The 14,737-nt window shown below is 32.2% G+C and overlaps 1 protein-coding gene and 1 pseudogene across 1 annotated transcript; both read right to left on the bottom strand.

The window, feature by feature from the left end:
• Positions 1-307: 307 nt before the first annotated feature.
• On the bottom strand, positions 308-3,531 carry LOC149183206 (cysteine-rich receptor-like protein kinase 2). The gene is made up of 7 exons (XM_089417089.1): positions 2,641-3,531; positions 2,385-2,546; positions 2,148-2,275; positions 1,848-2,064; positions 1,509-1,740; positions 1,254-1,404; positions 308-1,154 (listed from the first exon to the last, which is right to left on the bottom strand). Exons 1-7 carry the CDS (start codon positions 3,374-3,376, stop codon positions 840-842), a joined length of 1,941 nt encoding a protein of 646 aa, XP_089273215.1. The 5' UTR covers positions 3,377-3,531; the 3' UTR covers positions 308-839.
• A 10,306-nt stretch (positions 3,532-13,837) lies between these two features.
• Positions 13,838-14,423, bottom strand: LOC149183207 (uncharacterized; annotated as a pseudogene).
• Positions 14,424-14,737: the final 314 nt, after the last annotated feature.

A 14,737-nucleotide genomic window follows, 5' to 3' on the forward strand; every position in this document is an offset into this window, starting at 1 on the left:
TAACGAAATTGCATTTAGATGAATGAGGTAGAAGAGAAAACTAAATTTACAGAGTGGTGGCAGAAGTAAACAACTGATCACTCACATAAATTCAAATAATTCCATCTGTCAAACTCTGGCATTTAATTTAAGGTTAACTCAGCATAATCAACCAACATAGTGTTAGAAAACTAGAGAAATTAAAGACTGCGATATTTTTTTATTGATGATAATAGTTATATATATAAAAGACATAAATCTTTTATTACTACACATACAAAACATACATTATCACAAGAGTTATACATATATAAGACAGACATTTAAATCACGATTTTAACTTATATATAAAAAAACAACAATTTCTAGATTAACTCTGGGAAACTCACCGTAAAAATTCACAACAACAAATATAAACATTACTTCCAATACATAAATAATCTTCCTCGACCTTGTTCTGCAAAGTGACTCATACGGAACTTCTACGCCGTTTCTTCAAATATGTAGATGCATTGAATAAAGAAATAGCGACCTCATTGAACCCATGCTTTTAGATACTAAATATCAAAGATTGCCTCTGCCATGGCCTGTCAGTTACCGAGGAGTGAATGACACGTTGATGGATCCATGTGATTCTTGAGAGTTGGAGGTAGCAGGGGAATTCATATGTTTGCCAGGGAAGGCATCTATAAACATTGGTTGTATAGGCTGCGCAACAATCTCTAAATTGTTGGCTAACATCGACCCAACCTGTGACGTTGTTGGCCATAGCGCCCAAGAACCTTGAGTGCAAAGAAGTGCAACCGTGATGACCCTCAAGACCTGCTCTCTTGGGAATTGCCTCTACGATGGCCTGTCAGTTAGCGAGCAGTTAGTGACACGCTTATGGATCCATGAGATTGTGCGGAAGTTGAAGCTGGTGTTGCAGAGATGGAACTCGTATGTCGGCTACCCAAGGCATTTATAAACACTGGTTGTATAGGCTGGGTAACAATCTCTAAATTGTTGGTTAACATCGACCCAACCTGTGACATTGTTGGCCGTAGCGCCCAAGGACCTTGAGTGCAAAGAAGTGCAACCGTGATGACCCTCAAGACCTGCTCTCTTGGGAATTTCCCCTCTAACGCTGGATCAACAATATCCAAAACTTGATTATTCTCGTATTGATTCCAAACCTGCATCACCATCAAGGTCATAGTTCGAATTCTATAGTTTTAAATGAGATTCAACTTGTAATCATCATTAAATATAAACAAATCCTTAAAACCACGCACCCATTGGAGAAGAATCTGGTTAGGCTCTGGGAGTTTTGTATCCACGCTCTTTCTCCCACTCACGATCTCAAGGACCACAACCCCGTAACTATAAACGTCTGCTTTTTCTGTTAATTGTCCGTGGACGGCATACTCCGGCGCTGTGTAACCTCTGATTCATGATAAATTAGTGGTAATCTTTAATTAGTCCCCGGAATTGACAACTTATAAAGCAGGTCATCTGATAGAAATTACTAAATGATTTACACAACTTACATTGTTCCTCCGAATCTAGTAGAAACATGTGATTCGTCTTCTGGGAAGAATCTAGCTAATCCAAAATCTGCTATTTTAGGATTGAATTTGTCATCTAAAAGTATATTTCCACATTTGATATCTCTATGTATAATGCGAACGATAGAATCCTCATGCAGATATGCAAGCCCTCTAGCTGTTCCCACTATAATGTTTAAACGGCTTTCCCAGCTCAAATGACTTTCGATCTCTCCTGCGTAGTTCCAATATCAGTATCTCAAAGCCTCGTACAAGTTGGCACGATTTCAGGAATCAAGAAACTGAACCCTGAAAACAATAGGATTAATAAGAGACACGTACCAAACAAATGCTTGTTTAGACTATTATTGGACATATACTCGTAAACAAGCAAGCGTTGGCGCCCTCGCGTGCAACAACCAAGCAAACGAACAAGATTACGGTGACGGACACTGGTGAGGACCCTCACTTCTGTCAGAAACTCCTCCGCGGCCTGAGTGATCTCCTGCCTTTCGTTCAGTTTCTTAACAGCAACAACCCTCCCATCCGGAAAAGTACCCTGCTCAGCAAACTCATTATAATTGATCTGCAAACAACGGACATATTTGCACGAACCCATCAAGTCGGCGTTTGATATTATACCTTGTAAACTTCACCGAATCCTCCTCTGCCAAGCATGTTGTTTCTGTCATAATTTGCAGTTGAATCTCTTATAAGCTCGTAATCAAAGATAAAATCCTCGAAGTTTCCCCTCGCAGCAAGATTCTCATCTGCGGAGAGCATCAATAAAGCAATTTCATCATAGGCGTTGAATTCGACCAAGTTAAGTAACTCAGAACAATTTAGCAGCGAACAGCTAGATTTGAAGGATAAATTCACCTGTTCGATCATAGTTCTCTCGTTGCTTAATACTTCGACTGAATTGACAGAATAGTATGAAGCACATCACCGTAACCAGAGCTGCTCCGCCAATGCTTCCAAGCAATATAGGCACTGTTTTCGATGACGATTTCCCGGACGACGGTGTTAAATTCGGGGATGCTGCGTTTAAAACAAAGCAAAGCAATCAACACATGTGTCATATGAAAATCAAACTCCAAATAGTTGTAACAAATCTAACTTGAAAAACTCATACGCGAAGTCTGGTTATATGTGAAAAACGAGTAAGTTGAGTAGCGCATAAAACAGCCCGCCTCGAGACCTCGGCCTTCACTCTTGGGAGGACAGGTAAGTAATTGATTTTGAGCTTCAGTCATGCATCGTTGACAACTACTATTGGTAAGCGAGGGCCAACACTGAACGAGACCATATAAGGAGCCATCAATGGATCCAACGGCATACCCAATATTTTTAGAAGCGTTGGTTATGAGCTGCGTGGATAAGTCCTGGGCTCTTTGAAGGAATGCCTGTGCATCGCTGGAATTCGTGCCGGCACAATAAACGTAATTCCCACCGTCCACATCCTCACTATAAAAGGTATTATTCTCATAGCGGAGAAGACAACCGTCCAAATGAACGCGAGCACCATTATATCGAGGACACAGTGCTTTCGCTTGTGTCGACGCTTCCTTCACGCATTGGGAGCACTCGCTGGCGTTCAAATACTTCCGACAAACAGCAAGACCATAGACAGGATCCGTTTTGCCAGAATCGATTTGCATTGAAGTAGCGAAGCCATCTTTAGAGAGATTTGAAAGTAGGGATTGCAAGACAGAATCCAGATTGTCTGTAAACGCTGTGGAATTAACATTCTCGTGGGGGCTGCACCCTTCTACCACCAATGTAGTCTGGGGATTGTCGGCTGCAAGATTGACTGCAGTCATGATAGCTGCCATAGTAACGAGAAGTGGAAAATGAGGAATTTCCGCCATATCAGTCCAGCCAATAACCAATAGAGTTTGGGATTGGAACCGAACGTTGTGCTTATATCTCAAAAACCTGAAATAAAATTTACTCTCGAGACAGATTTAAATGGGGGCAAAAGATAACAGATTTAAATCCACTTGTGCTACGGTTCTTGAAGTGTTCGATGCCAATATCAACCGTCAATGTGTACGGGGAACTAGTGGGCCAAAGTTGATGACTTATTGGTTTCGATAGCAGTGGGGATAGGCAAGCTTAGAATTTCAAATTTATTTTGTCTTTGAGTGGAAAAATTTGATGTCGTTCATTTGTTTTTCATATTTGTTGTTTTATTTGTTTTTCATGTTTGTTGTTTTATATAAATTTTTATGTGTGGCTATATATAAGTTCTTTTTTAATAGTGAAGTAGATTCTAATGTACTTATCTTTAGAAAAAAGAAAGTAACTCACCATTTTATCAAATTTAATTTTTTTCTTAATATTTTGTGTATGTAAGAAGAATTTTATTTGCAATTGATAACAAAAATTTGACAATAAATAAGCGTTGCAATTAAACATATTGCCAAAATTAATCTTTCTCTGAAGCATAGTTACCAAATCTGCTAAAATCGGAAAAATAAAAGTACATAAATTTGAGAGTTTGATTGGTATATCAAATAATTCGATAAAAAATCAGTTTAGTTCACGGTAGTGTCACGTGGATAAACTAAAATTTATAGTTTACACTTTATGACATGAATGTGTTAATTTTCATGGTAAATGAAGTGATTTTTAAACACAAAATAGATGCATATGCAGATGGTGGCGGGATCATAGGTAAAATGGAAATTAATTGCACAAAAATTTTCTTAACTTTAACTGCCTTTAATAGTTTAAAAAAGTAAAAGTAAAATAACCAGGAGTTTAAATAACTAAGATAACAAGGAAATAAAATCAAGAAGTAATTTTATAAAAAGAAATTGATTTTTTATATATATTTATGTTAAGAGGAATTTTATAAAAATATATTATGAATATATTTATTTTTTAAATATGTATTAATTAAAAGAAAATGATAAATTTTGGAACTAAAGAGAGATGTAGTTTTGAGTTTTGAATATTTAATTTTTAAATATATATTAATTACAAAAGGAATCTAGATAAGATTTTAGGATATAGTTTTCGGTTTTGAATATTTAATTTTTAAATATATATATATATATATATATATATATATATATATAAAAATTAGATAAATTTTAGGCATGATGTAGTTTCAAGTTTTGAATATTTAAGTTTTAAATATATATTAATTACAAAAGGATTTTATATAAGATGTGAACACAAAGTGATTTTGTTTAGACTTTTGAAAAGAACACAAATTTTGAAGATAGCATAAAAGTGTGGTTGTGGTTAGTAAATTATAGTTTTAAAATTGTTTATATCGATTAAAATTATTAAAAATTATTTAAAGTTCATAATGAATGGGAAGAAAATGAACCCAATAATAGGGTTGCCATGAATTACACAATAATTGGCTGAGAGGTATTCCAATGTGCTAAATAAAAATCAAATTACATACCAAAGATATAACTATGTATTTTAATAGGAAACACATAACATTATAAATTCAATAAAATAATTATGGATTCACATGTAGGTATTGTTAAGAGAAGTAATATGAGATTATAAGAAAAAAAAATAGATGATTTTATTTCCTTGGTTTTGCTTAACGTCTTTTTTTGCTCCTCAAAATTGATACTATGGATATTCTTTTTAAGTAATCTTACTAATAAGCTCCCAATATCAATACAATTTACATCCATAACCTATTGTTAATTGTTTTCTTTTTCTACAAATCCAAGAGTGTAACCAAGGATAACAAAGAAAATAACATTATGGAAGTGTTAAAGAAAATATAACAAAGCAAATGAAATTAGTGTGAGTGTGGGATTAAAAATGTAAAGTATGTGAACTTCAAGAGATTGAAATTTCCATGTCAAGAAAAATTGACAATGCTCATTACATATGGACCTAAATAGAGTTTCACAAAGAGAAAGTGTAAACTTTTTTTGGGAAGCTTTAATTAAGTGACACATAGAAGGGTGTATGTATCACTACGATGATAGGCTATTTATTCAAGTGTGATTTATTTGGTGGCTATGTGATTTAATTATGTTGTGAAATGTATGTCATGGAAGGGCACACTTTATCAAGAATATGTATTTAGGAGTGAGTTATGTGGTGGCTATGTGATGCATTTATGTTGTGGAAGGTATGTCATGGAAGGGTAAACCTTATTAAGGAAAAGATAAGAGCCATTTAGAATAAAGATGATTTTAATCTGTGGATGCCAAGGCAAGTATTGCATAACAACTGAGTCATTATTGACCAACCCAACATTGAAATTAAGTCATCATTGACCAACCCAACATTGAAATTAAAGAAATTAACGAATTATTGAAAATGCAATGTTTCTTCTACCATTAAAATATTTGATAAATATAGTAAGTAAAATGTCATTTCAAAACTTTACATTTATTTTGAACATTTAATTTGCATTATTATTTTACAATGAGTTTTAACTCATTAGAAGAGATGAGAAGGGTCTAATTTGATGATAAGGAAGGAGTGGGTCTCTCTTTGTTGGGAAGGAAATGCCCTAAAAGGATAAGTAGATGCCATTGAAATCAATTTTAAATTTTGATAGTGAAATGATGTGTGGGGTAAGTTTTTGATGGATAAAATTTGATTATTTTCTTCTATAAAAACAAAAGTAGCAATAATAACTTTCATGACAACTCAGAAAATCCAAATCAAATTATTATAAAAAAACAAACTTCAATTTAAAAAAAAAAAAAACATAGCATTAAAATTATTGAGTTGAATTTATCATAAGAACCAAATAAAAATAAATTAATTTTGTCATGAAAGCGTCTTCTGTGATCGATAGATGCTCATTAATCAATAAAATGTGGAAAATGAGGATATTGATGAATTATTAAATATCTAAAGTTTTTTTTATTATTTTATGATAAATAAAATGTGATTTAATTATTTTTTTTTAAATATTAATTTAAGACAATGAAAGTTTAATTTATGAATATCTAAAATATATATGGATTAATGACTTTGAGAACTATGCAAAATCAAAATTGGAATTTGACATTGAGATGGTGTGTGAAAAATTGGATGAATAAATATTAATTGTTTTCTACTCAAATATAAGTAAGACTATTTCAAATTGATTCTAAATTACAAAACTCCAAAGACCAGAATTGATGATAAGACTTACTTATTTCAAATGAGAGGAAAATGGGCGTTTTGATTTTGATCCAGATATACAGATATCCAGATATAGGTGTATGTATCCATATATTGATAGAAATTTAATCGTGTAGACACGCAAGGATCTTGACTCGGGAAATGGAGAACGGAGACCGAAAAATGTTCCAGATATTGATAGAAATTCAACCGTGTAGATATCCCTGGGAAAAACCGAGAGAAATGGATGTATTGATTGTTTTGATTTTGGATAAAAAGAAACTGGGAAACTGGAAAAGGGGGCATTCGATTTTGATAGGGTAAAATATTCGAGATATCAATGGAAATTTTGTGCAGTTGATAGAAATTTAATGATGTAGATCTGGAAAAAAAATAAAAATTTAATGACGTAGATCTGAAAAAATAGTTGGAAAATTGTAATCCAAAGAGAAAATTCAGGGAAAGGGAAAATGACGGCGTATTGACTTTCTGCAACGGAGTGAGGAAAGTGGCACTTCACAGACTAAATGGCATTGAAATTAAATTTAGATTTCGATATATGACATGGCGTCCGATTTTGAGATAATATGTGGGGTATATGTTTGGTGGATGGTCGTACATTATTTTCTTTCTCGTTGAGTTTCGGGGGGCGGCTCGATGCATCGAAATCAAATAACTAGAAAACACAGGCTTGAATGTGAATGTGAATGTGAACCAGATCGGTGAGAGGGAGACCATGAACAACATTCGTAAAACGTCACTAAAAATACAGGGTTGAATGTGAGCCATCGATCGGAGGGAGACTAAGCAACCGCAATCATAGAAAGCAACAACAAATGGGGCCTACCTATTTTCGTATACTGAGATGGTGTCAAACACCACATGGGTAGCTTTTTTTCTCGTATGCAAATTGATTATTTTTCTTTTTTAGATGTTTGACCTATTATTTTTGTCTGATATTTATATTTAAAATAGTTTGAACAGTTGAACGTATCATTTTGAGGGAAAATTGAATGAAGAGTGGAGTATATATTAATTATTTTTTTCAAATATTTAAAATAATATCAAATTTAATTATTTACCAATTTTATATTTATTTATAATTTATAATTTTAAATAAATTTTTGTATAAATATTAAATATAAATTATTATTTAGTGTATTGTGGAAGTTAAATAGCAATTATCAACTTTTATGGAATATTATGTAAATATTAGATTCAAGGTTAGAATCTTATAATTTTTTAATTTTAAATATATTTTTGTATAAATATTAAATATAAATATATTAAAAATTATAAATATATTTTTGTATAAATATTAAAATATAATTATAATTTAGTTCATTGGGGAATTTAATTAGCAATTATCATCTTTATGAAATATTTTGTAATATTAAATTCAAAGTGAGAATCCTATAATAATATAATAAATATTTGTTAATTGTACATTTAATGTTATATAAATGGGATACTTCCTATTAGATATGCATAATATATACAATATATAAATTTAATATTTTAACTTGTTATTATCGAATTTATATGGTTTCTGATTCAATAATATATATTCTAAGTTATATAATATAAATGTATATTTGTTCCATTATAAACTAGATTCATATCTATATTTTACCACAACAAAAATTATTTCTATTTTTTTATTATTATTTATTTTTATAAAATGTATATAATAAAAATTATATTATCAAAACTATATATCTTAAAAAATTAAAATGCTATTACAAATAAAAGATAAAAATAAACTTTAAAATTAAAGCTCAAATTAGTAAATCTATCAGTTCTTTTAAATAATAATGATGAATTAACCTACTTAGCAAATAACAATTAATGAATATTATTTTATTGTTGATTTAATAATTGAGTTATGGTAGATTTTCTTATTTTTCAAAGGAGAAAGAAAGAAAAAAAACGACCACAAACCATGTGCAAGACATTAATCTATTAAAATCACAAGTATATAACAACATAGACTACCTGAATACTCAATACTCATTCACTATAATTCTGTATAAAAAATAAATATGAGTTAGTGTATTTGTGTTTAAATAAATTTGGAATTTCAATTTAAATCATTTTTATTTAGCTAACATTTTTTTTTTATTTATTTAAATAAAGTATACGAAATTAATAATAATTTTAAGATTTGATAAAATATAAATACATGCTTTTCAATAATTTACCAATTTTATATAAAAAATGATGGAACTGCTCATAAAAATCTTAATATTGTATAATGGAAGCTAGATGAACATCAGTGAAACATTTTTTGTCGAAAGAAATTTTTCATATAAGATTTGAAGAAATCAAAAGTGTAATTTTTTCAAAACAAAATTAAAACATTAAAAATATGCAGTTTTTAAATAAAAATATATAATTTTTGGAGCGATATTTATGTATAGTATGGAATTAAATATACATATTAAAAAAATATAGAATCATATTCTTTATTGCAAAATTAGTAAATGATTTAGGAAAATTATGTATACTTATTTTTCATATTCAAACCTTATGTAACTTATTTTGAATTCTTCTGTGAAATCTCTCAATTAGCATGCTCAAACCCATAAGCTATAATGTATTTTGAAGAGGAGTAATTGATATAAACTTTCAACATGATAAGTGGGGCTGAAAAATGATCTTATCAATAATAAAACAAATCTAAACTCATTTTTATTTTTGAGTAAAGATTTCAAACGATTGTAATATTTCAAGCAATAATAATATATAAGGTACATGTGTTTTGAAGAAATTCATGATTGTTTAAGAAGGATAGATCTCTCTAGTTTGCATTCCAATATTTGAAAGGCTCAAATCTAGTGATGTTCATATTCAATTATGAATATATAAAATCGATAGGAGTAACGTTAATTGTCAGCCACTAAGTAGATCCATTTTTTAAAAAATGGACACATTGAAGAAACCATATGAAAATTTTCAAAATCAAACCAAAAAATTGTTACGTCACTTTTATTATTTTAATTAAACAATTATATGGACCTTCAATCTAATTACTTTAACCCCATAAGTTTTTTATGCAACATACAGATGGTCCATGGGTGAGCACCCGAGTTTCAACCAGTGAGTTCAGAGTGCATTTTGTGGGATTGTGTGATGTGAGACATGAAAGGGACAAGCCTTTCTAGCATGCTCAAAGATTTATAGTCAACATAGTGAGTGCATAAATTTTGTTTATCTTAAAGTGTATAACCACTATGCAATATGTGATTATCTTGGAGTTTAATCTTATGCTAACTTGTTTTATTCTCTCTAGTCCAATTTGGAATTGCTTATATCTAAGATATATATATATATATATATATATATATATATATATATATATATATATATATATATATATATAGTTTCAACCATTGAGTTCAAGGTGCATTTTGTAGTAGGTATCTCCCTCACTCTCTTGCATCCATGTGCACACGCACACAAATATATATATATATATATATATATATATATATATATATATATATATATATATATATATATATATATATATATATATATATATATATATATATTATATATATATATATATAGTTTCAACCATTGGGTTCAAGGTGCATTTTGTGGGATTGTGTGATGTGAGTCAGGATAGAGACAAGCCTTTTCCAGCATGCTCAAAGATTCATAGTCAACATAGCGAGTGCATAACTTTTGTTTATCTTAGAGTGTATAACCACTATGCAACATGTGATTTTGTTGGAGTTTAATCTTGTGCTAACTTGTCTTATTCTCTACAGTCCAATTTGGAATTGCTTATATCTAAGATATAAAGTAATAAAAATGTATATGTAGTAGGCATCTCTCTCTCTCTCTCGCATGCACGTGCACACACACATACACGCGCGCGCACACACACACACACACACACACACACACACATGGGGCTAAATCTTTATCTCACTAGTCAAATTCACACTTTTAAAAGTTGAGTACACATTGGTGATGACATGCACAATTTAAAATATCTCATATTTAACAGTTAAAAAGACAAAATATGGGTAAATACCCATCAAATTTAACCTCTATATTTATGTAAAATGTGCAAGGGGGAGCGGGGTAGGTCCTTGATAGTCACCTTGCTCGTGAGGACCCAACTATAGGTCCTCTAACTACTACTACACTCATTCAAATAAATTTCGCTAATTTTGTTGAAATGTGGCAACAAGAATATTCCAATTTTAATTTGTCCTTGAATTAAAATTTGAATTTAGTGTCACTAGCTGCTTAGAAAATAATTAATTAATTCATCTTGAGTTAATTAGTTGGAGAAATTCAAGCTAGAAGTCTTTGTGAAGTCATGCAACAGTTATCCCTTTGATTGAGGAGATTATCCCTTAATTAAGGAGATAAGGATGAGTTGCATTTGAGTTTTAATTAGTTAGCTCAGTTAACTGAGTTAAGTCCAGTTAAATTAGTTCCAAAAAGTTTGAGGAACTAATTGTGAGTTGAGTCAGTTAATGCATGCATTCATGTAACTAGTGTACTCCAGATAACTGAATATTCTCTCATAAATAACTCATGCATGTCAATTCAGATGAAGACCTAGTTGAGATTAAAGGTAGGGACATTGTACTATTAGTTGAAAGAATTTTCCTATAAGAAAATATCTTGCATGCAGAAGGAATTCATTCCTTGAGATTTGCGCAATTTTGCAGTGTGTTGGAGTAGTGTGTGAGATCAGTGTCACACAAGGTTACAACTGGAACACCGAGGGAAAACAGCGTAAGGAAATAGGAGGCTTGGAGGGCAGAGGAGAAGGCATATGAGTTGTCTATTATGTTTATGAGAAGTGAGAGGGATTGTACTGAGAGTTGGATAGCTATGAGAGCTAAAGCTGTGTGTAATCCTGAGATACTTCCACTTGTATGATAATACAGATAGTGGGGTTTTTAGCTGAGGCTTTCCCTAGATTATTCTTCTATGTTTCACATGTATTGATTCTTCTTCTCTGTTATATGTGTTCTGTTTAATCTTCCTCAAATCGATTAAGCTTCCACAAGTTTGATTGTACAAGTAGATTAAGGAAAACACAAAAGCTGAGTCTCATTATAGTGATGAATATAGTTGGATTGATGTTAAACTTCCAAGCTCATTTGAAATGAATTCTCTGGGTGAACCTGGAGGAATAGCTCAGCTTCAATCCTTTTGAAATAAAACATTCCAGGAATCAGAAGAGTCAATAAAAAAATGAAGCTATGAAAATTTCAAACCAGGATTCCATAAAGCTAGAAAAACATAAACCCTTAACTACTGAGGAAGAACCTTTTGATCAGAATGTTACAAAAGATAAATTAGCAACTTTAGGGGTAGGTAATAAGAATTTAGTAGAAACAAATGTGGACACAAAAGTTAGAACGTATAAGCGTTTAGTAACATTGTCCATATGCAATTTTGTATAGAATAAGTTTTATGAGGCAATTGTTAAGTTAGTATATGCCAAGCATTGTGTGTCCCTAACTATTCGACTACTATCACTGCAAGATATGTCTTCTATTGAGATTCATCAAATTTGTGTTTATGGCTTACCAGCTTTAGCTATTATAGCTAGTATTGAATCTATTAATCTTAGCAGCTCTAATCTTCAGGGTAGTCCATTTGGGGTTTCTTTACTGGCAATGCTTATTCCAGGCATGATCCAGATGTCAAGGGGTGGATTGAATCAAATACAACATGGCTTATCTTTTAATTCCCACAATTTTGAGAGAGATATGAGCAGGCCCAAACTAGAGTCTTCCAACCTAGCATCTTCTGTATCCAGTTATCCACCATCAATGGCAGATATGGCCACTTCCATGGGAGAGAATTTATCTACTGGCATGGTGCCAGGACAAAATGTTTCACCTGAGCCATTAATGCATCAGGAGAGACTTCCACATTCTGGGTCCAGCCCACATCCTCATCTGGATGAAGTTGGAAAAAAAATATTGAAACAAAAGGAATAATTTCAAGACTACCATGCAAGGTACACCACCTTCTAGAGAAACTACAAACAATATATTTGGTAGAAAGAACATGAAGAATGAATCAGGACATGAAACTTCACATACAACAAAAATGACCGAGATTGCTGAAAAGTTGCCAGATAGAATGGGTGGGCTATACATGGAAGAATCTGATGAGCAATGCAGACCTGAAGAATTGCAAAATAATAAGGTAGATGAGGGCATGAGGGAGAAACCCAGGGAAGAAAATATGTTTGAATATGTCTGCAAATGTATGGAAAGATTAGAAGCTTTGTGTATGTGGATTGAGGAATATATGCACAGATCCATGAGTAACATGGAAAGGAGGATTAAACTTACTGAGACATATGAAATGCTACCGAACCAATCTCTGATGACAAAAATGGAGGGTGCGACTATTCATTCTGGCTCATGTTTGTCATCAAACACATTTTTGAATTCTTCTGTTTCTTTCCCACAAACGTTAAGTAACAATTATTTGAAGCAAACAGTTTCTGTAAGTACACCAATTCCATCGCATGCCGAGGTTCCGTCTTCAATTTCTATGCCAAGGGCATCTCCAATGTTATTCACTGAGTCTTCTCTTGTACGTATTCCATTTAAATTTTTGTTTTTTTTTTTTTTTTTTTTTTATGAGTGACTGGTCTTAAATGATGACTCACCTCACTTGTATTTTATATTTGTACATTTCAGAGAATTGGTCAAAGATGACCACACCCCCCAGTCTTTTACTCCTATATAATCTAACACAACAAAAGAATTTATATAGTTCAACAATCCCCTCTTATGCTTGGATACTTGTTCTTTTGTTTTTCTGTCGTGTATATGAGCATTTCGTGTTGGTGTTATTGTCTTTAAACGCACATCATACATGAAGTAGATAAAACCATTAAAGTAAAATAAATGAACTAAGTGCCCCACAGATTTTGATGCAAAATCCATCTTACACAATTTCAAATACTAGAAAATTCAGAATCTCAAGATTCTATTGTAGGTGTTAACGTGAGAATATGTACATGGAAAATCAAATAATAGCCCATTTGGTCATCTAGATGTGTAGGAGACATATTTTATAAATACAGAAAGATAACTACATCAACCACTACAAACAAATGAAAAAATGATGAAAATGAACCATATAGGTTTATGGAAAGACACAAAATATATAATCACAGAAAAAACCATTAAATGCATGTTATTAAGTGAACCAGGATGAGATTACTACTACCTTGATCTTCCTAGGAGGAAATGCCCTACAGTTGATTCTTTTTTAGTGTTAAATCCCCCACAATAAACAACAGGTAAATTGGGAGGTAAAGATGCTATATGCTGCCATGTTAGTAATGCACCTCATCTTCGAGCATGAGCACTAACTTCATCCATGTTTGTGTTCACAACTTGAAAAGAAAAAGCAGGTGGCTCAACTATCTTAAGTTGAAATCACCCATGCTGCAATATTGGGTACTGTTGCACCCCATGAAGTGCTTCCAGGAATAGATGGAGACTCTGATAACCAAAAGGTCCCACCCTCCATACGTTCAACCTTCTCTTTATCATAAAAAATCATGCAGTGCTCGTCTATAATATCCTGGGACCCTCTCCTCGAGATTCCAAATTGTTCATAACCTAGTAAAGCCTGCTACAAGTCTTCTAACTGTCTCTTTAGCCCTTCTTGAGTGCAGAGAATCATAGGAAAGTATTTGGTGATAATGGTGATGTAGATATCTCTCCGTCTCTCCAAGAGATTCAGTCCATCTTCTGATTTATTGCCGCGCAAATTCAAGGTCATTACAGTGAGGGAGACACTCATCCTTCTCCACCTCTGCTCACTCACAGCTTTAAATGATTGAAATAGAAATGTCATGGTTGTGTATGCATATGCATAGACTGGGATTTAAAGGAATTTTAATGCTTACAGACTGAAAAATTGAGGTTCTAGAGGCTCAAACCCGAGAAGCATGGGTTAATACCTAACTATAAATTTCCCTTTACATGTCTTTCCCACGTTTTTCAGTGTTATCTTTTAGCAGTAATCTTATCTAGCGGACTTGGTCAGTTTTCCTTATTAGACTGGTATAAGATGTCAAGATATGACATATTGTGGTGGGAATCATAAAGCATTAC

The sequence above is a fragment of the Pinus tabuliformis genome, chromosome 3_2 (assembly GCF_031772625.1).
Source record: "Pinus tabuliformis cultivar Carrire ecotype Pingquan chromosome 3_2, CPIR1, whole genome shotgun sequence".
In the NCBI taxonomy this organism is placed as follows: domain Eukaryota; kingdom Viridiplantae; phylum Streptophyta; class Pinopsida; order Pinales; family Pinaceae; genus Pinus; species Pinus tabuliformis.

What these genes read in the sequence shown, in the direction of transcription:
- LOC149183206 (XM_089417089.1), bottom strand. Translation starts at nt 3,376, where the DNA reads ATGGCGGAAATTCCTCATTTTCCACTTCTCGTTACTATGGCAGCTATC. An exon ending in AGAGAACTATGATCGAACAG is followed by an intron (nt 2,276 to 2,384) that starts GTGAATTTATCC and finishes TGCTCTCCGCAG; the next exon opens with ATGAGAATCTTGCTGCGAGG. An exon ending in ACTAGATTCGGAGGAACAAT is followed by an intron (nt 1,405 to 1,508) that starts GTAAGTTGTGTA and finishes ATCATGAATCAG; the next exon opens with AGGTTACACAGCGCCGGAGT.